Source organism: Miniopterus natalensis, chromosome 6 (assembly GCF_054644295.1).
Source record: "Miniopterus natalensis isolate mMinNat1 chromosome 6, mMinNat1.hap1, whole genome shotgun sequence".
Lineage (NCBI taxonomy): Eukaryota > Metazoa > Chordata > Mammalia > Chiroptera > Miniopteridae > Miniopterus > Miniopterus natalensis.
The window spans coordinates 47,209,755-47,231,858 of record NC_142086.1 but is presented as its reverse complement, the minus strand read 5'-3'; the positions used below and the strand labels follow the sequence as shown (position 1 = coordinate 47,231,858).

Genomic DNA, 22,104 nt, shown 5'->3' with positions numbered 1-22,104 from the left:
CGTGACCAGGAATCGAACCCTGACCGCCTGGATCCTAGGTCGATGCTCAACCGCTAAGCCACGCCCGGCTGGGCATGGACAGATTTTTAAAAACTCTGCCAAATTGCTTATGAACTATTTTATTGGTGATTGGTGATTTTTCTTCTTTCTCCAAATAGATTTAAATCTATCTGGGGCCACACACCGTACCCCAAGGTTCCTGGGACACAGCCTGAGACACACTAAGTGCTCCTTAGAAGTGGTTGCATGGCTGATAATATAAAATCACAGCAACAGCAGCAACTAAGGTCTATTGAGCACTTATGGTGTACCAGGTGCTGTAGGAAATGCAAATGTTCCTTATCTCGCGGAAGCCTTACAGCCTCTCTTTAAAGGTAGGTGTTGTCTTCATTTCCAGTTTCAAATAAGAAGACTGAGGGTCAGAGAGTTTACGACACCTGGTTGTGTACAAAGCCATGGAGGTAGAGAGAGAGCAGTGGACTAGGGCTCTGTTGAGGTTCAGGTGAAGGTCTTGGACAGTGAGAGAGGACAAATGAGGGGACAGAGGAGGCTCCCTGACCTGGTCTGGTGAATAGATACAGTCGGAGGAAGCAGTTAGTGATGTGATACCAGAAAACTTTCTACTACTGTCTCAAAACACCTCAAAATATCTTCTGAGGGTCAAACAGGGTCCTTGCCCTCTTTTACTTTCCTCCTCAAACACACCTCTCAAGGCAGGACAATGTAGGAATCTCAAGGGCCCAATTCCCTCCTAAGGTGGAGGTTTGGGCACAAAGGGAAGTCAGGGGCACTGACCTCGAGAGGGTCAGTTGCCTGGGGCCCGCCCTGACAAAGACACCAGATGACTCAGCTTCCTCAAACCATTTCCACGGGAATGCTCCCCGGGTCATTCACCCCTAGCCCAATGAGAGGCCTTGAGCTTAATTGCCCAAAGCCCTGAACTTTAGATTTCCCTAGAGCAGATTGTACTCCAAGCTTCTTCAGGACAGAACTGGGAAGGGAGGGAGTGGCTGGGGGAAGCAGGAGAGGGGTGTTGAAGAGCAGGAGGGAGTTGGGGAGGGGAGGTGGCTGGGCTGACATTCATTCTTCCAGAGCCTGGCAGCTGGAGGGTCCAGAAGAGGCTGGATAATTCTCAGGATGGATGACGATGGAGGAATAGGAGGGTGCTGGTGAGAGGGAGGCTTTTGCTCTGATGGGGTGTTTCTGCCCCACCCAAAGTCCCTAAGTGGCTATCTTCTATACAGTGTGGCCCATGGATTAGTCCAGGGCCCTGCCCTGGCTCAAGGCCAGCCCGTCCACAGCTAAAGCGTGGCAAGAGAAGAGACCTGAACCGGCCAATCAGATTCTTCTCTTGCTGAGTTTAGACTACTAGCTGTCAAACACTTACTCTCCACCCCCCATGTCCCCCACTCACAATACAGACCAGGCAAAGGGCTGGGGCTGAGGTGTATATGGGGTGTTACTCTGCCTCCTCTTTCTGTACAGTCAGTATAAGGACACAGCCTGTGGTGAGCACCGGGAGGCCTCAAAACTGATTTTTAGAACCAAGAAGAACAAATCACTTTTGATTTTTTTGGCTTAATTTTCCCCACAAAATTGTACAATAACATGACAGGACACCGTTTTCATCTCATGGCACACATAAACTAATTACTAAAATTCTGCAGCACACCAAAAAATGTAATTTTTGCTGATCTGACAAAAAAATAGGTATAATTTTGTTTGTTTTTTAAATATATCTTTATTGATTTTGGAGAGAGGAAAGGAGAGGGAGAGAGGTAGATAGAAACATCAGTGATGAGAGAGTCATTGATCTGCTGCAGCCCACAACATGAGCATATGCCCTGACCGGGAATCGAACCCCGATCGCCTGGGTCCTAGGTCAACGCTCAACCACTGAGCTATGCCCGGCCGGGCGGTATAATTTTGATTCATTCACACTGAATGGCTATTGTGTTGGCTGTTGTCATTTTTTTCCTTGACAATCTAAGGGAAAAGAGGTCTGTGCCCCTGACTAAAGAGTCAGGTAGTCCATGTTTTAAAAATTCTTGGGACACACTAGTTGAAAATAGCTGATGCAAAGGTATTAGGCTTTGCCAAATGCTTTTCTGCATTAAATAATCATGTTGTATTTTTCCTTCATTTTATTAATGTGATGTAGTACGTGGGTTGGTTTCTGTACCTTGAACCACTCTTGCATTCCTGGGCTAAATATCACTCTGTCATGGTGTATAATCCTTGTACTATGCTGCTGGGTTCAGTCTGAGAGTATTTTGTTGAGGATTTTTGCATCTAAATTCATAAGGGATATTGGCCTGTAGTTTTGTCTCATGATGTCTTTGTCTGGCCTTGGCACCAGGGTACTATTGACCGCATAGAATGAGTTTGGAAGAATTCTTTCCTCTTCTAGTTCTTGAAAGAGTTTGAGAAGGATTAATGTTCATTCTTTAATGTTTGGTAGAATTCACCAGTGAAGCCACAGGCCTTTTTTTTTTTTTTTTGAAGAGCCTACCATGTTTTCAACCTTGTTGATTTTCCCTTCTTCAGTTTTTAGCAGTTTAGACTTTTGGGGTGATTTAAATGGTATTCTATTATCATTTCTATCAACATAATAAAATTCTACTTCTTTTGAAAAATTTTAAATTTCACTTTGCACTTGGCAGTGTTTTACGTAACATCATAACTTTAGGGATTGAGATGATGACAACCAAAAACGCAAAAGTCCCCTGAATTCTAACTACAAAAAATTGAAATACATGGTGTTAAATTTAATAAGTTAATGAAACAGAAAGTCCACACACAGACTCTAGATATTAGCATGCAGGATATTTATTAGGGAGTGACTTGGCGATCAGCATCTGTGGAAAGGAAGGCAAAAGCCTCAGCTAACCGAAAGGTCACATGGGGGCTGGGATGGCCCTTAGGAACTGTCCTGCTCTGGGGCAAAGTGGGCCTTTATACCCTCATGTTGGCTACTCCTTGGATGCAACCCATCCCTGGAAGGAGGTGGCACTTTGGGTGAGCAGTTTTCTTTAAGGGAGACAATCCTCCAAACTGAGACTGTCTTCCAACAGCTGGGGGAATAAGTTCTTTACTTCTGGAAGGCAGACTGGGAGGCACCTCACAGTGCCACCTACAGATCCTAATATATATGAAGAACTTAGTATCTGTTGTAAGAGGGAAAGGAAAACTTACTTGATAAGTGATGCTGAACAATTGATTATAATGGGGTTAGGCCCTTACTGTATATCTTACCCCTACATTAATTTCAGATAAATTAAAATGTAGATGGAAAAGAAAGCAAGAAATATAGTTAAATATTTATCAGATAGAAAGAAAGGGAAAGACTTAGAAGGTAAGGGGATGCTAAGGAAAAAATTAATAGATTTGATTACATAAAAACAAAAACTCTATGTTAAAAATTGCACACAAAATTAAAAGGCAAACAACAAACTGGCAACATATTTGCAATAAACACAGTTAAAGACTTTAACATAAAAGAGTTCCTGCCAATCAGGAAGAAAAACTCAATATCTCCTTCAAAAGCACAATGAGATACCACTTCATACTTATTGAGATGGATTTTTTTTTTAAGTGCTAGCAAGGATCTGCGGAAATTAGAACCTTGTGCTTTGTTAGGGGGATGTAAGCTGGTGCAGCGGCTGTGGAAAACAGTATGGCAGCCCACCGGGTGTGGCCTAGCGGTTGAGCACCGACTTTTGATTCAGGAGATGGCCTCTCGATCCGCAGTGGGGGGCCTGCAGGAGGCATCGGATCAATGACTCTCTCGCCATTGATGTTTTTATCTCTCTCTCCCTCTCTCTTCCTCTCTCTGAAATCAATAAAAGATATTTTTTTAAAAAAGAAAGAAAGAAAAGAAAACAGTATGGCAGTTCTTCAAAAAAATTAAACATAAGATTACCATGTAATCAGAAATTCCACTTCTAAAGAATTGACAGGAAAGACTTGAATAGATATTTTCACACCCATATTCACAGCAGCATTATTCACAGTAGCCAAAAGGTGGAAGCAACCTAAGTATGAATGATGAATGGATAAACAAAACGTGGCATGTACATACAATGAAATGCTGTTCAGCCTTCAGGAAGGAACTTCTGATACAGTTACCATATCCCAATTTCCAGGATGGCGAAAGGCCGAGAATGAACCCCGAGGACATTGTGCTAAGTGGAATAAACCAGGCACAAAAGGACAGATATTGTGTGATTTCACTTATATGAGGCATCTAGAATAATTAAATTCACAGACTCAAAAAGTAGAACGGTGGTTACCAGGGGCTGGGGGAGGGGAAACGAGGAATTAGTGTTTAATGGGCACAGAGTTTCTGTGGGAAAAATGAAAAAATTCTGGAGTGGATGGTGGTGAGAGCTGCACAACAATGCACAGGCACTTAATAACAGAACTGTACATTTAAAAATGGTTAAAATGGTAAATTATATGTTACACATATATACTACAATTAAAAGAAAAACACCCCAAAACACCACATTGAAATGTTGGCAAGCAAAAGATGTAAATAGGCAATTCACAAAAGAATGACAATAAAATGACCCATAGATGTATAAAAGTATTTAATTTTATAAGTAATTTAAGGAGATATAAATGAAAAGATCAAGGTATCTTTTGTAGTCTATAAAATTGAAGGAATTATTTAATGTTAATATTCAATTATAGTGTTGTATTGTAATATGGGTATGCTATGGGAAGATAAATGTATACATACTTTCTGGAAAATACCTTCAAATTATGCAAAAGCAGTTTTAAATATTCATATTCATGGAATCAAAAGCCAACTGTTAAGAATCTATTCTAAGGAAATAATTGGAAATGCAGGCATCTAAATAATGGAAGAAGGCACCACTTGAACAAAGAGTTCAGTTAAGTGAGGGAGCATACTCTGCGAATATTTGTGGCAAAAGATTCCAGGAAAAGAGAACAGCAAGTGTGAAAAACTGGAAAATACCGGATGTGCTTGAGGAGCAGCAAGGAGGACAGTGTGTTTGGCTGGTGTGGAGTGATATTTAACCCTTATGAGTGTAAATGTTGGGATACTTTGTGGTATTCTAACTATGTATCTTTGTAACATCTTTAATGCTAGGACAGTAAATGAGAGCCATGACCTATATTTTTAATCTAATTTTGATGTATATTAATATTAATCCATCTGGTTTTATGATTTTTAGAACCTATCTTTGCAAAAATAAAATACCCTATGGATATTTAAACAGGGTTATAACAGTATCATCCACAGATCTAAAAAGTATATTATGTCCTGAAATAAATAGAAGTGATTAGTTATCAGTAAAAAAAGAAAAAATGTTTCTATAGACAAGAAAATATAGGTAATAATAATTGTGCATTGATGAGAGATTTTTGCTCTTTGTTTTTAATCAAACTAATTTCCTCAAAACGTTCCAGTTCATTTAGTCCAATTAAAAGTAGGAATCTTGAAATTACAAATTTTATCCATGTTTAAGAATAGTATAATCTCTGTTGAAATTAAAGTGACATTCAAAATGACCATTACACTTCAACGTGCAGGAGCTCTGTCAACGTGTGTAGCCGCCGTGTCTCAGCAGACTGTGTGGTAGCCATTCTGAGGCTAATGGCATCGGGGTCACAGGCCTGAGTGCTGGCTGCATGAGAGACTTTGAATGTGTGTCTCGCATTTTCAGCTCCAACTGGGACACAGAAATGGTCTTTGCCCTTCATCAAGACTTACAGTGCAGGGAATCCTCCAAACACAGGAATTCAATGGTCAGTGGCTAAAACAAATGATGACTGTTAGCTGCAGGTAACAGAAAACCCAGTTATTTTCTTACATAATAAGCGCTCAGAGGTAGGCAGTTCAAGGCTGGGGCAGTGATTCAACAATGTCATCAATGTCATTCTGTCTGTGTAGCGTGTTGATTTATCGCCTAATGTGTCCAAGGTGGCACCTCCAGCCAGCACATCTGGGTTCAAGAGAGGGACAGAGCTGTGCCAACTGTGTCCTTTCCTCTATTTATCAGACAGCAAAAGCTTTTCTAGAAACCCTCAACAGACACCCACCTTTGCCTCTCTGAACAGAATTGCGTCATGAAGCCAACCAGGGGAATGGGGGAAGCTGGAAAATTATTTAGCTGCCCCTCCCCCAAAGTGGAGTTTTGTAATAATAAAAAGGGAAATAGAGTGAACAGTGAGCACTGCTTCGATCAGCACACAACCTGACAGGGTGATCAGAATCACTTCTCCCCAAGTGTTTCTCTAACCTCGTGTAGTCTTGAAGCAAACCTCCTCGCAGGGGCAGGACTTCTCAGTCCCCAGCACAAGTGGGAGTAGAGTGGGTTGGCTGTTGGAAGTGACAGTCACAGGCTGCAGACAGTTCTGCTGAAGAACCCCTGGCCCCCATTCTCCTCAGCCTCTGTGATGTCACATTAGGACTTCTTTCCTTCCACCCTGAGCTGTGGCTTCCGAGGCCCCTATGGCCATGGGGCGCCTGGAGCCAGCAGGGGAGAAGGGGCCTGGTGGCTCTGATGTCCCCTGGGGGCACCGGAGATCCAGCCATGCCGCTCTTGAAGGATGCCGTTCCCCTCATTAAGGAGCCCCATCCCCCACCGCAGGCCCCGCTTCCCTGGATCCTGCCAAGCCTGTTTGCTGCCTTCAATGTCGTGGTGCTGGTGTTTTTCAGTGCTCTCTTCTTTGCATTCCCGTGAGTCTACCACACAAGTTGGCAGGTTTCTTACAAGAAAGGAAAACAGATAACGATAGTACAGACGGCAGGGAGAGTTCAGAAGAGGGAGTCAGGGAAAGAAAGATATTCTAGGCAGAGGGAATCGAATGTGCAAAGACACAGATGTATAGAGCACTTGGTGCATGTGGGAGCTGCAGGTGGCTAGTAATACTGGAGGACACTTGGTAGAGCCTCTATGGATCTGTCATGAGCATGGGTATTGAGAGCAGGCTTTAAGGTCTGTGGGTCCTGAGAGGTGAACTGGGTCTTGGCGGGAGCTTCAGAGCTGGGCTGAGCCCTGCTCCGGTCGCAGTTGCAGGTGGCTGGCCCAGAACGGGGAGTGGGCCTTTCCCGTCATCACGGGTCCCCTCTTTATCCTCACCTTCTTCAGTCTCGTTTCACTCAACTTCTCAGACCCTGGCATCTTACATCAAGGTGAGACCTGTGCCCCCTGGAACTTGGTAGCACCCTAAGGGCTCCTGCCTATAAGGATGATTCCCATTTCTCCTGCTGTGGCCTCGGGACCCTTTTGCCCCCAAGTCCTCATTTGCTTGGGCCCTGCGGCTGGCACTTCATTTCCCAAGGCCCGGGATGTGGAAAAACAGGATTCTAGAGGTTTTCTAGTTGCCTTAGAGGGGTGGGCTGGCGAGAGAAGCCAGCTCTTTGCACTCAGTTCTCCCTCCCTCCCTCCTTCCCACTGCGCAAAACCCTTAAAGCATCAGTCAAGATGCCAAAGGCCCGAGTCCGCACAGAACCCCTCCGGCGGAAACCATGCTTCCCTCTGACTGCCAGCCTCTCCGAGCTCGGCCACTTTGCTCAGCTGGGTCTAGGGATTCCCCTGCCAGTCCCCTCCCCGCCCTTCCTGGAGCCCAGTGCTGCTGTGGGGCTCCCCCACCCGTAACAGGCTGGTGGAGGAGACTCCTGGCGCTGCCCAAGCATCCTCCCGTGCCAGGCTCCAACGAACAGGGTCCCATGACGGTGCACGTGGTATGGGTGAACCACAGGGCTTTCCGCCTGCAGTGGTGCCAGAAGTGCTGCTTCCACCGCCCACCCCGGACCTATCACTGCCACCTGTGTAACATCTGTGTGGAGGTGAGTGCCCCTCTCGCTTGCCCACCTGCCACTCCACCCCCACCCAGCCCCTGGTGGGGACCCGGAGGCTCACTAACACCAGGGCCGGGGCGGCTGTGAAACCACTTCAGGGCCTGCTAAAGGCCGAAGGTAGCAGTAACTCCCGGCCACTCTTGGACTCATGGGGTCACTGCTGCTGTGCCTGCGCACCTGTCCAGGGAGGCTGGCCCTTGCCCGCGCAGGTGCTGACATACACAGGGGCATCCACATCTATGCTGGCCCGGTCAAGCCAGGAGAAGGAAAAACCCCTGTCTTACCCTTCCCCCCACCCCAGGCTCGCTGACAGTGATACCCAAGGTCCTCCGACTCACACTGGTTCAAACCTGACCTGAGTGCGTGTTTCTCACTTGCCAGCCCACAGAGGTCTACAGATGTGCTGACTTTGTGGCTCACTGGGGGGTGAGGGAAGGCAGTGTGTGAGGCGAAGGGCAGGTGCTTAGGGTGGGAAGGCAAGGCCTCAGATTTAGGGTCGAGAGAGACTGGGCCAGAGGTGGGGTACTAGAGGCTGGCCCCTTCTCCCTCTCGCCCAGGATTTTGACCATCACTGCAAGTGGGTCAATAACTGCATAGGTCACCGAAACTTCCGCTGCTTCATGCTGCTCGTCCTGTCCCTGTGCCTCTACTCGGGCGCAGTGCTGGCCACTTGCCTGATCTTCTTGCTGCGGACGACTCAACAGCTCCTTTACATAGACAAGGTCTTCGCGTATCCGCCTGGCCTCTGGGCCCAAGTGGGGAGCACTAGGGAGCGGTAGGGAGCGGTAGGGAGCGGTAGGGAGCAGTAGGGAGCACTAGGGAGCGGTAGGGAGCACTAGGGAGCGGTAGGGAGCGGTAGGGAGCAGTAGGGACAGCCGGGACAGCCCGGACGCGGGGGGTGGGGGTGCGGGCCTTGGGGTGGGGCACCGGGCCAGAGCTAATGATGGGAGGGGTTACTGCTGGGGATACCAGTCTGGGACTGGGTGAGGGTGGGCAGGGCTAGGAGGAGCTACAAAGAGGCGAAAGAATCCAGCAGGGTCAAGGATGGGGTCGCTAAGGTGGCACCGGGGTCGGGGCAGCGCCGGGAGAGGCGGGGGGGGGGGGCGGGGGGGCTGCGGCGAGGCGCAGGGAGGCCGCCGCGCTGCTCCTTAGCGGCCTGCAGTCTGGTGGTGGCTGTCCCCGCCGCTTGCTTCCTGGTGCCGCTCCTCCTGCTGCTGCTGGTCCAGGCGATGTCGGTGAGCGCGGCCGAGCGCTCCTGCGAGGGCCAGGTACGCGGGGCGCCGCGGGGCCCGGCACGTCGGGCTGTGGGCTGGGCCCCTTGCGCCTCCGGCATCTCCGCACTTTTTCTGCACCACCCTGGTCGTCGATGGCCTGTCTCCCCGCGAAGGTGCCTCCTTAGCCCCCAGGGACCTCGGCTGAGCAGGTCCCTCTCCCTCCCGGGGCGCTGCATCCAGGACCTGCTGGGTCCCCGGCCCGTGCGCGCTGTTCTGGGGGGAGGCGCGCGGGTGAGGCCAGCGCCTCGCGCTAGTGCTGGTGAAGCGCCTGAAGTGAGAGGAACACCTGCCAGGCGCGTGTGAACACTGTGGGGCCTGTCCTCCGCCCTGTGGCACAGGCTGGGGAGCTGGCGGTTCAGGGCCGGCCGCGGGGCAGGGCAGGGCGCCCCGCTTAGGGGGTTGGGTGGGCAGGAGACCCGGGAGAGCACTGCAGGGAGGGGTCTGCTAGCAAAAGGCTGGAAGCCTGAAGGTCGCTGGAATGAGGATAGGATGACCAAGAAGTAGTCTCAACTGGAGCAGAAGACGGCACAGAAGCCAAATGGAGCGCTTGGGGTTGGCCAGATTTGAAAGGCCCAGCCAGTCAAGGGGAGAATTTGGTCTTGGTGCAGTGGAATCCTGGGAGCCATGGTCACATTCTTTTTTTTTTTAACATACAGTAAAATTCACCCTTTTTTAGTGCACAGTTGTATGAGTTTTGACAAACACTTACAGTCCTGTAACCACCACCACAACCAAGATTTAGAACATTTCCATCACCCCCCAAAATTCCCTCTTGGCCTCTTGCAGTCTGTTTTTCTCCTTGCTCACCTGGCAACCACAGATCTGTTTTCTATCACTACAGTTTTTCCTTTTCCAGAGTCTCATATAAATGGAATCAAAGCCTTCTGAATCTGGCCCTAGCCCTTTAGGGCGTCAGCCCTCAGACTGAAGGGTCTCTGGTTTGATTCCGGCCAAGGGCATGTACCTCAGTTGCAGACTCCATCCAGATTCTTGCCCCTGTTGGGGCCTGTGTGGGAGGCAACCAATCGGTGTGTCTCTCTCACATTGATGTTTCTCTCTCTGTTCCACTCTCTCTGAAAAGCAATGGAAAAAATATCCTCAGGTGAGGACTGAAAAAGCCATCTGAGTCTGGCCTTTTTCACTTAAAGTAATGCATCTGAGATTCATTTATGTTGTCCATGTCAGTAGGTTCTTCCTTTTTGTTGCTGTGTAGTACTCCATCATATGGATGTATCACAGCTTGTTTATCCATTCCCCACTGCCAAATTGTCTTCCAAATGGCTGTTCCATTCTGCATTCCCAAAGTAAAATATGAGAATCTCAATTGTTCTGCATTCTCACTAACATTTGGCATTGTCAGTTGTTTTTTTTAAATTTTAATTTAATTTTTATTTTACTTTAGGTAGTCTAATAAATGTGTAGAAGTATTTCATTGTAGTTTTAATCTGTATTTTATAATGACTAATGATGTTGGATATCTTTTCATGTTCTTATTTGCCACATAAATGGTTTATTAAAAGTCTGCTACAATCTTTTATCCATTAAAAAAATTAGATTATTTTAAGAGTTTTATATAATTCTGGATTTAGATGTTTTCTCCCAGTATATGGTTTGTCATCTCATTTTCTTAACAGTATCTTAAATTTTGATGTAGTATATGATCAGTTTTTTCTTTTACGGATCATGCTTTTTGGTGTTGTAATTAATAAATATTTGCCTAACCCAAAGTCACAAAATTTTTTAAAATATGTTTTCTTTCAGAAGTTTTATAGTTTTAGATTTTATAGTTAGGTCTATAATTCATTTTGGGTTAAATTTTGTATGTGATACAAGGTATGAGTCAAGATGTACATATATATTTTTTGCATATAGGTTTTCCAGCACCATTTGTTGAAAAGACTATCTTGTTTCCATTGAGTTACTTTTGCCCATTTGTCAAAAATCAATTGACCATATGTATCTGGGCTCTCTGTTCTTTTGCCAATATCACACTATTTTGATTAGTAGCTTTATATTAAGTTTTGGAATCATGCATTATGAGTTCTTCAACTTTGTTGTCTTTTTCAAAGTTCATTTGGCTATCCTAGTTCCTTTGATTTTTCCACATAAATTTTAGAACCTGCTTGTCAATTTCTACAAAAATGTTTGCTGAGATTTTCATTTGGATTGCATTGAACTTATAGGTCAATTTGGAAAATTTGTATTGAGTTTTTGAATTCATGAGCATAGTGTACCTCTCCATTTGTTTAGGTCTCCTTTGATTTCCTTCATTAGTGTTTTGCAGTTTTCCATATATAGATCTTGCATATATTGTGTTAGATTTCTTTCTAAGTGTTTCCTGTTTTTGTGCTATTATAACTTTAAAAAAAATCCATTTGTTTACTATTATAGTCATGCATCACTTAGCTATGGGAATACATTATAATAAATGCATTATTAGCCAATTTTGTTGTTGTACAAACATCATAGAGTGCACTTACTCAAACCTAGGTGGTACTACATCAAAATTTAAAATACTGTTAAGAAAATGGGATGACAAGCCACAGACTGGGAGAAAATATCTAAATCCAGAATTATAAAGAACTCTTAAAATAATCTAATTTTTTAATGGATAAAATATTGTAACAGACTTACACATGCAGGATATATAGTATAGTTTATTGCTCCTAGTCTTTAAGCTTATACAGCATGTTACTGTACTGAATAATGTAGGTAGTTGTAATGTGTTGCTCTATGATGTTACAATGGCTACGACCTCACTAGGTGATAGGAATTTTTCAGCTCCATTATAATCTAATTAGGACCACCAGTGAATATGCAGTCTGCCATTCACCAAACATCGTTATGTGGTGCATGACAGTGAATTTTTGTATATTGGTCTTGAATCTTGTAATTTTGCTATACTCACTTATTAGTTCTAATAGAAAACCACACCATCTGTGAATAAGAACAGTTTTATTTCTTCCTTTCCAACAATATGGCTTTATTTCTTGCTCTTTTCTTACTGCACTGTCTTGAACTTCCAATACAGCGTTGAGGAGGAGTGGTAAAGGTGAACATTCTTGCCATGGGATTCCTTCAGCAGGACAATGACTTCTAAAGTTTTAAGAAGATTGTCATGTGCCATTTTAATGAGGAAGGGGCTGGAGTCATTGAGACAGCTGAAAGGACAGGGGAGCCCTCTTTGCCTACCACCTCCCATCCTCTCAGTCACCACTCAATCACTCTACTCCACCCATATTTGGTTCCCAGCCCACCTATGACTCCTCTGCTCAGCCCTTACCCATTAACCCCATGTGGTCTACCTGTCTTCTCTCTTAAGCCTCAGTCCCTCATTTCAGCCTCTCTTGGGCAGCATTCTCCCTTCCCACATCCTGTGGTCCTTCTAACCCCAGGCCAGGCCATAGGCTCACCCTTCCTCCACCGCTTGGAATGGGCCCTCCCAATCCAGGATCTTCAGCCTAAGAAACGTAAATGTGGCATGCACTCTGATTCACCAGGCAAGGCTCTTTCCCTTTACCTGCAGACCCCATTTCAGGTACCTCCATTCTACCTCCATCCGGTGACCACAACTTGCTCGGTGGTTGATAGCAAGTGCTATGGAGCCAGACCATACAAACTCAAATCACAACTCCACAACATATGTTACTTAGCCCCCTAGTGCCTCTGTTTCTCCATCTTTAAGGGGGATGCAGCTTAGGTTAATATGCATAAGGCACATAGGACTGTAGCTGGTACAAGTAAGTGCTGTATACGCTGTTATTATCATCATTTACACATGTTCACGTCTCTCTCATCTTAAAAAGCAAAGCAAAACCCTCCATTAACATCACAGGCATCCACTCCACCTACTGCACCCTCCCCTCCAGCTCAGCCATATTTCCTGAAAGAGTTGGCTGTGCTCACAAGTGCCATTCTTCACCTTCCTCAGCCCACTTCAGCCCGGCCTCTTTCCTCAATGTCACACTGATGCATCTCCAAATGGCCAAAGCTGGCAGGCTGCCCTCAGACTAATCTTTCCTGACTGCACCCAGCAGCATCTGAGACAGAAAGGCTCCTGCAGTGGCCCTTCCCCAGCCTCCCTGGGCCCAGCTGCAATGCCTGCACCTTGCGGTCTTGGCCTGTGCCTGCTCTTCCACCAGCACAGTGCCTGGAACATTGTTGAGGCCCCAAAATATTTATGACTAAATGAGTGAACCTACAAACACAGGAATCAGTAATGCTTTGGAAGAGAAAGAGAGAGAGAGAGAGAGAGAGATGCTTGAAGCCCTGATCCCTAGGGGAGGCGGAGAGCGTCCAGGCAGCAGGGAGTTGGGCAGGAGATGGGGTGAGAAGACGTCCACTTTGGTTTTGATCCTGTGGACTGCAAGGGCATTGGAAATATGGAATTGGAGCAGGAGACCCAGATCTGGAGCGAGTGAGAGAGGACAGCTTGGAAACTTCAGAGTTGTTGGATTCCATTCACTCTCAGAGGGTCCCATGTGGGGAGAGAGAGGAAAGAGCTCTGCTTTATTAGTCCATTTTTATGAATTTATTAATTATCATTCCTTTAAGTATTGACATTTTCCTATATTTCTTACACATCTAATAAATCAATATGTATTTCTCTAAAATTCTGATTATAATTTTGATCGAGCTCTTCCAGCCATTTAATTAAAATTGTGAATAGAATGCCAGTTTCCCTTAAATGCTTTAAACATCTTTAAGTAGGCAGAACTCGAAATATCTCAATGGTTAGTGTTGCTTTTTGGAGCCGTCTTGACTTTTCCTGTCCCAGGAGTCAGCCGCCCTGCATGCAATCCTGGCTCCTTTGGGGGGAGAATACTGTTGAAGATCAAAGTCTTAGTAACAGGGGCAAGGGGTACTGGGGAGCTGGTGGTGGGCAGAGGTGCCACTGGGCCATTTTGGGTTATGACACACATTTCGTAGCAAAGGCTCTTGAAGTCTGAGTGAGACTTGGCTTGTGCTGGGGAGTAAAATGGGGCTCAGGAAGGCCCGAAGTCTATGAATGGAGGGAGGGAGAAAGGAGGAGGAGGAGAACTTGGTCTAGAGTGCCCAGGGAGGACTTGACCTTTGGGCTTGACTTTTACTGCACTGGGTGCTCAGGACCTTCAGCCCAGATTTTCCAGGGCCATGTGATTTTGGTTAGGTAAATATGTTAGGGATCCATACAACTGCTCTTCCAGATAGTGAAATTCAGTGAAAGCACAAGTTTAGAGAAAAGTGAGAGGTAAGAAAGTAGAGAAGTGGGGGAACAGGATGTGTGTGCGTGGATGTGTGTGTGTGGAACTGTCTTTGGAGCAGTTTGTCTGCAAAAGGAAGAACTGAAAGTCTACCTGTAAGGACATGGTAGGAGGATGTGTGTGGTCAAAGGAGACAGAAATGGGGAAGATGCTCCAAAAGGGCTACAAGGTGATGGGAAGGGTTCCTGAGAAGGCAAGAGAGGTGGGTGCAGTGCCAGGGTTGCCTGGAGAGAGCAACTCAGAAGTGAGCTGGGGGAGGCCTCAGCTCACTCTTGGGCCTCTCTGCCCTCTGAGTTTGCTGCAGGGCTGGGCTGGGCTGGGCTGACAAGCTCAGGGATGGAGGGCCAGTGGGGTGGTCCGCCCAGTCCTGCTGGCTCTGAGCTCCTCTTTCCATCTATACCCCCTCCAGTGCCGATACCTGCGAGGATACAACCCTTTTGACCATGGCTGTGCCAACAACTGGTATTTAGCGATTTGTGCACCGCTGGGACCCAAGTGAGTTCGCACACCAGAGATCCAAGCAGGTGGCCTTGGGGCTGGTTGTGGGGGGTGAAGTTAGGTCATCTCCCCTGGCCTCTTAGCACAGCTCTCAGACCCGCACACTCACTGTTCTCATTCCTCTGAGGTTTCCTTCAAGGCATTGTGGGAGCCTCCGAGTCTCCCTACTTAATTGCCTCTATGCATTCTTGCCCCAGGAAATGGAGTAGAGGGACACTGCAGCCTGGATGAGGCTGGCTCCAGCTCCCTGCAGGGCCAAGCCCTGGGCTATGTGTTCCTCAAGCTAAGGAGGCATGAGGACCAGGCCAGGGGGCCACTACCCCTTGCATCTGGCTTATTGCTCCCCAGGTACATGGCCAAAGCTGTCTGGCTGCAGAGAGTGGTAGAGCCGGACTGGGTGCTCATGCAGAACCTGCATTGCCCAATGTGCCCTGCTGGGCTCAATCCTTCAGTCCTCCCTGGGCCTGGGTCTGGCCACCAGCCCCAACCTCTGGCTCTCCACAAACCAGGAAATGCTCCTCCAGGGAGTGGTGAGGCTGCAGCTCTCCAGGAGGTAAGTAGTGTGTGTGTGTGTGTGTGTGTGTGTGTGTGTGTGTGTGTGTGTGTGTGTGTGTGTGTTGGGAGAGAGGCATCTGTGGATTATACAGGTGTTGGGGGGAAGCGCCCCTCATGTTGGGCTGGCTCTGAAGCTAGAGCATTCAGAGCTCAGGGAGAGGGATTATAGACCTGAGGAGTGTTAGAAGTGGAGTCACAGCCCTCCCAATTACACCAGGGGTCCTGAAGACACACAGACCACTCACTTGTGGTTAGTCTTGGGCCAGCCACTTACCCTTTCTGAGTCTCAGTTTCCTCAGCTACAATGAGGACTAAAATTAGCCCAGTGATTTATAATTTGGGGGGATCAATTCCTTTATTTAAAGGCAATTTTTATTCTGAAGTACAATATAAAACATATGGAGGTGAAACAATAGGAATGATTTGGGGGTGTAGTGACATTGTATGGTGCCAGCCCACTCCCTTTGCTCTGCCTGGGGTGGCTGGAAGGTGGCAGCTTGGACAGTTTCTTGCTCCCCAGCAGGTAGGCCCTGACCTCTGGGGCACGAGCTTGGGAAGTCCCCACACCCCCATTTCATGTTTAGCTCCATGCAGGCCCAGTGCTGCCCTTGCCTCAGGAGGCCCCCAGATGAGGCTCACCCCTTCACACCCAGCAATGCCAGGAGCCCCTGCACCCCAACTTCACCTCCTGAGCCCCACCCTTGCCCACTCTGCTGGCGGGAGTGCCAAGACACCCTCCCCCCCTCCAAAGCACATTAAACATACTTTTCCTGCCTCCTACAATTGTCCAGCTGCGTGTGTCTGTCCTTGGTGTGAGGGAGCGTGGGGATGGGTGTGCTCTAAGGGGCTGGGACAAAGACCCTGGGAAGGAGGAAGGCCCAACACTAGCTGGCTTTGCGACCTTGGGCAAGACACTCAGCATTTCTCTCATCCTTAAAATGGGGCAACCATAAAAACCACAGTGGCTGTCCTGGCTACCTCCCTGCCAGGGCTGGAGACGATGGAAGAGAAAATCAAGCGCTGTCAGGGATGTCAGCCTCGGCAAAGATCCGGGCCCCGCCCTGCAGCACCCCCTCCGACTGCAGGGGGCGCCCGCTGCCTGGGAATTCGTCAAGCCTGGCCTGGGCCAGCCAGAGGCACTGGAACCTCCTGGGTGGTTTGAGGCTGGCTCTTGGTCTAGGAGTGGGTCCTCTCTCTGCCTCATCCCTGGGAGGTGGGGGGTGGGGATTGTCTCCATCCTAGTCCAGCCCTGCTTCTTTCCTGCTAGTGGGCCTCACCTTGCTCCCTCCCTCTTGTTAGGGAGTCAGGTCCTGTCCCTGGGGAGGGTCCCAGGCCCTGTGAGAATACAGGCTCCTGGGGGGGTGGTGGTTAGAGAGGGTCCACATGAAACTGTGACTCCTCTAGGAGCCAGTGTATGACCTTTGGAATGGAAATAATGTCACCTTCCTGAAAGGTTGTCAGAGGATGAAGTGAGTGAGGTGGTTCATGCCTGGAACACAGTAGGCACACAATGAATGCAGCAGTGTGATTTTAATTATTTTCTCTACCACAGAGCTAATAGACCACGCAGTGTTTCTCCAAAGGCCACCTTGTTAGAATTACCTGGGCCCCCAGACCACTGACCCAGGATTATGGGGTAGGGGGAGGGCAGGAATTGGAATTGGAATTTTTATCAAGAGTCCATGTGACCCTGCCACCCTGAAGTCTCAGAACTGCTGCCTTAGGAGGTGAGGATGGGTGACAGCCACCCTTCTCCCCTCATAGCCAGGTGAAATCAGGGTGTGATGAAGATGAGGCGGTCAGATGAACACCTCAGGGGCCCGGGGAGGTGTGTGTGCCTGTGTGGGCATGCATGTCCTTGTGTGCTGGGGTGGGGGCAAGAGCTCATTCTCCAGGGGTGCCAGCCCCACCCACCCGGGAAGTAGGTGACCTACAGCGCAGGACATGGCTCCAGCTCTCATTTGCTGAGTTCTCCGAGAGGCTGCCTTCCCTCTTCCTCCCAACTCCACCTGCTGCTACAGCCTAGGGCCCTTCCGTGTCCAGCCTCAGCCTCACCCGCTGCTCTAGCTCTGACTCTATAGGCTCCTGGCCAGCCTTGCTCAACCCCAGGGACTCCAGCTCTTTCTCATCCCCTTTGCCCTGGTTCCAGTGTCTCCCCAAGTCCTAAGCCCCCTTGAGGTTTATGTTTTTTCTCAGCTCTCGTCCCTGCTTAACTCAGCATTGTCCTTGGGTTCTGGGGAGGGGGGCAGAGTACTGTTCCCTAGCAAACATAAGGGCAGCCCAGTTTGAGCCTTACTGTAAGTGGCTTCAGTGGCCACATTTAAAATTCCTAGGGCCCGCATTTACAAGTAAAGCTGAAGCAGCCTGTGTAGTGTGGAAAGCCTGCTGTATATGGTCACATGATGAAGGAAGGAAGGCATGAGGCCTTTTCAGCCCCTGAGCCTAAGTGTGTATGTGGAACAGGAATCTTCATGAGTCTCTTATCTGTGTTCAGGGGCACAGCTCAGTCCAGGCTGGTGAAATGGGGCACCCACAGGGATCTCAGGCCCACTCCCAAATGGGAGTCCTTGGTGTGGCCTGGGCTTGGACCAAAGTAGAAGAGATCCAGGAACCTGGGCCAAGGCTTGGATGGGGAGATATTCATGGAACTGGCTGGAGCAGGAGTGGCACCTGCCTGGAGCCCCAGCTCTGCACGGGGCTGAGAAGGCCATGGCCCAGGGTCTGGGGAGACCTAGTCAGACTGGTTCAGAGCTGAGTGGCTGGTCATCAGGATTTCACTTACCAGTTTTAAAAAACAAAATTCAACTGAGTAAGCTTGAAGATTTAAATGACTTTAAAAAAAAATTATTGATTTTTAGGGAGAGAAGGAGAGGGAGGGATATAGATAGAGAGAAACATCAAATATGAGAACATTGATTTGTTGCCTCCTGCACGGCCCCACTGGAGATCGAGCCCGCAACCTGAGCATGTGCTCTGAGTGGGGATTGAACCGGCAATCTTTCGGTGCCCAGGATAATGCCCAGCCAACTGAGCCACACTGGTCAGGGCCTAATTGGCTTTATTAAGTGATTTATTAATTGTGCAGCATCCCATCTAGCAACAAGAAGGGCACCCTGGGGGGTGGTACAAAACAGAAGGTTTTTATAGGAAGGGTGGGGCAAGGGAGCTATTAGCAAATGGAAAGAAAGGATTATTTGAGGGCCTGAATGTCTTTTGTGGGTGAAGAGAAAGGGTTTTTGTCATTCAGATTGCCTTTTCTTTCTTTGTGGGATGGAGAGGGCCTACGTGACAGATTACTTTATTCCTGACTGGTTAAGATTACATTTCTGGGAGAGGTTGAAACTGCAGTTAGATCAGGTATTCAATCTAGGTTTAGCATCATGAGATTTTAGCATAAGTGGCACCATTTTGAGCCTGTGGTTTTCTCTTTAATACCAGGCTCCTGCCTCTAGCTACGTAGGGGATTCACCCAATCTTAGGCAAGGCCTTCCAAGTCCTAAACCAAGGGTGAATCATCTCCTTTGACAGCTTGGACCTCTGTTTCGGTACTGGGCACAGACATAACTTTCCTCAGATTCTCAAAGGAGGCCATGACCCTTCCTGTTCTGGGATGTAGATTCTAGGTCTCTATAGTCCCTACCGGCCTGAGATTTCTAGGATTTCTGCTTCTCCGGGGGTAAGTGGGACTTAGCCCACCTCTTCTTTTGACCTCACCCCCACCCCCTCTCTGTTATGCATTGGGCCCCCCTCAGATATTCTGAGGCTGGAGGCCTCAGTTGAGCTGCACCTACCTTCCTTTTCTACCCCTTCCCCATTTCTGCTGAACTTGCCCTTGATTCTCAGATGCACCTCTCGAAGTCCTTGGCCTACTGATAAAAAGGGAGTATTATTGGGGTCCATTGATGGAATCTACTCTCCACACATCATGCAGCCATGCTGTCCCTGCTTTCCTTTGGGTTGCACGTAGCCAAGGAGTGACTTCTATCCTGCAGGGCCATCAGGTGCCATGTGTCTGGAGCCCCTCTGAGAGGTTCCTAGCCCACTCCTGGAACCCGGTAGAGGAGGTTGGACCCTGGGATGGGGATCTCAGAAGCACCCCCTCATTACTTCTAGATCTTTCCTCTGTGGGTCTTCTAGAAGGTCAGGGCATGTGGGGTGGGAAGGGCACTGAGCAAGGAGTCAGGTATCACTTAGCTCTGCTACTAACTAGTGCTATAGGAACAAGTCTCTTCCCTCCTCTTGGCCTCAGGTTCGTCGTCTATACACATGATGATTATGGCTACCTCACAGGTTGTCACAGGATCCTAACTCTTTAGAGCTGGCAGAGACTCTGGGGTCACCCCATCCAGCTGCCCCTCCACTCCCAGTTTGACAGATGGGAACCAGAGGGAGAAGGAATTGCTTAGGATGACACGGTTGGTCTCCAACCGTTCCTGCCTCTCCCATTCCTGCTCAGAGGCCCATTTCAGAGTGGGGACGACTTAGGCAGTGACCACGGCCCTGCCTTCCAGCCCCCATGTCTCAGAGCCTTTCAGGCTTGGGAAGCTGATAAGAAGGCCTGGCTTAACTCTGCCTCCAGCCCTGTGCTGGGAGCGATAAAGACGCCCTGCCGCCTCCTGCTCAGCCCTGCCCTGCCCTATTCTGCCCTGCCCGCCTCACCCAAGGGGCCCTGCAGGTGGCTGAGGGTGGGGCAAGGCAGGGGCTGATGGGGCAGAGGAGGTTGTAGCAGTATCCTGACCTCAGGGGCCAGAATCCTAACACCTCACCGGGCACAGACCCCTTGCAGGCTGACCCTCCTGGGCACCTGGGCACAGTGCCTGGCACCAGGCGATGCCCCATCAGCGCCCTGTCCTCCTCTTTAGTTCCTGCGTGCGGAGCTTGGCTGGAGGGGCGTGGCCCTGGGCTGGAGGTTTGCCAGGGCCCTATACTGGGTAACAGAACTTTTATGGAGCACCTTCCATGCCAGATCTTGTGCTAAGTGGTTCATAAGCTCTCCTTTAATCCTCATAACAACCCTCTGAAGTTGTTATTCTCGTTTTAGAGATGAGGAAACTAGCATCGAGCAAACAAGCCACTTCCCCAAGGTGACACTGCTTCTACGTGGCAGAGCCGAAGCTCCGTTGGCCTTTCCCACTGCACTGTGCTCACAGGCAGTTCTGTTTCAATTCAGAACACGGGCTAAGACCTGGGCTCTGAAGCAGACTGCCCGGTGTCCCTGCCGCAGATGAACAGTCGTGTCTCATAGCGCCATCAGGGCTTCGTTACACGGGGCACGTGAGCTGACACAGGGCAGGTGCTTAACTGACGGTACAGGGTGGCCCAGGGCCCTCAGGATGCCGGGCACGTGGCGGCAGCAGCCGCTCCCGCCCGGTTTGGTGTGGGTTTCCTAGTGCTGGGCAGCAAAGGTAAAGCATGCCGCTTCACGGGAGGTTTGTGGTGGCATTTCACAGGAAGTCAAGCAACACTGCTGCCTCCGAGCCAAAGGGGAAGGAACGGAGGTGTGGGCTGAGAGTCCTCCGGGGAGCAGCGAGATGACCACCCAGGGGCTCTGCCTTCCCACAGGAAGTTCCTGTTAAGAAAGCACCTGGTGGCTTCAGAGTGCCCCGGGCTGAAGCAGCCACGGCAGGGTGCTCTGCGCCCTGTGTGAGTGCCCCGGGCTGAAGCAGCCACGGCAGGGTGCTCTGCGCCCTGTGTGAGTGCCCCGGGCTGAATGAAGCAGGGTGCTCTGCGCCCTGTGTGAGTGCCCCGGGCTGAAGCAGGGTGCTCTGCGCCCTGTGTGAGTGCCCCGGGCTGAAGCAGGGTGCTCTGCGCCCTGTGTGAGTGCCCCGGGCTGAAGCAGCCACGGCAGGGTGCTCTGCGCCGGGTGTCCGGGCCCCGCTGAGAGCCACTGCCCCCAGCGCCCGCCCGTCTGCCCTCTCCCTGCTGTCTCTGGCGTCCCCGTGGTCTCTGTGCGCGTCCGTCTCTCCGTCTCTCCTCTCCTCACCTTCGCGCTCTGTCGCCTTCTCTCCCCTGTTCCTCCTCTTGTCGCTGCCTTTCATGCTCTTCCTGCTCTCGCTCTGCCTCTCCCTCCCGCCTTTCCTGGACTGCATCTTCCAGGAACACAGAGTCAACTGTCTGCCGACTTGCAAGTATTAACTCTAACTGTGATTCCTGGAAGCCCCTGGGCCTGGGTATGGAAACCCACAGAGCTCCGGGCCAGGCCTGCACAGGGCGCCTTTGTCTCCTTCCCCAGCCAGGCACACGCTTTCCCGGCGCCTTTGTGGTCAGGCCATGCTGCTGCTGAAATCTGGGCCTACTGACTACCTAGCTTATTTCTCAGTGAGAAGTTCCACGGCGCTTTCGTCAGATCACATGTCTAGCGAGAGGCCAGACAGGGCCGGGTCCTAGGTCTCCTGCCTCCCAGCCTCACCATCACCCTACGTGAGAAGCCAGATGGGTCAGAGACCTGGACTGATTCCTCCCTCTCTTGGAGGCCTAGTAACTTGGTTCTGGTGGGTAAAATCACAACAGTGAGGACAATAATAACAATATCCGTTTAATGCTAACTGTGGGCTAAGGGCTTTGCTTGTATTATCTCATGTAATTCTCAGAACTTGTGAGGAAGGTGCTGCTGTTCCTTTTGTGGGCGTGACCCGGGACAGTCTGGGTCTCCATCTCCCTATCTGCAAGCACAGAGTTTTCTGAAGGATCCTCAGGG

General features: G+C 49.3%; 1 protein-coding gene and 1 non-coding gene across 2 annotated transcripts; one reads left to right on the top strand and one right to left on the bottom strand.

The window, feature by feature from the left end:
• Positions 1 to 1,397: 1,397 nt before the first annotated feature.
• On the bottom strand, positions 1,398 to 1,525 carry LOC148092900 (small nucleolar RNA SNORA51). The gene has a single exon (XR_015714719.1). It is a non-coding gene; the product is annotated as a small nucleolar RNA SNORA51 (small nucleolar RNA).
• Positions 1,526 to 6,566: 5,041 nt separating this feature from the next.
• On the top strand, positions 6,567 to 20,454 carry ZDHHC19 (zDHHC palmitoyltransferase 19). The gene is made up of 8 exons (XM_087817812.1): positions 6,567 to 6,712; positions 7,047 to 7,168; positions 7,686 to 7,825; positions 8,395 to 8,567; positions 9,000 to 9,105; positions 14,764 to 14,849; positions 15,201 to 15,405; positions 20,449 to 20,454. The coding sequence occupies exons 1-8, from the start codon at positions 6,567 to 6,569 to the stop codon at positions 20,452 to 20,454; spliced, it is 984 nt and encodes a 327-aa protein (XP_087673938.1).
• Positions 20,455 to 22,104: the final 1,650 nt, after the last annotated feature.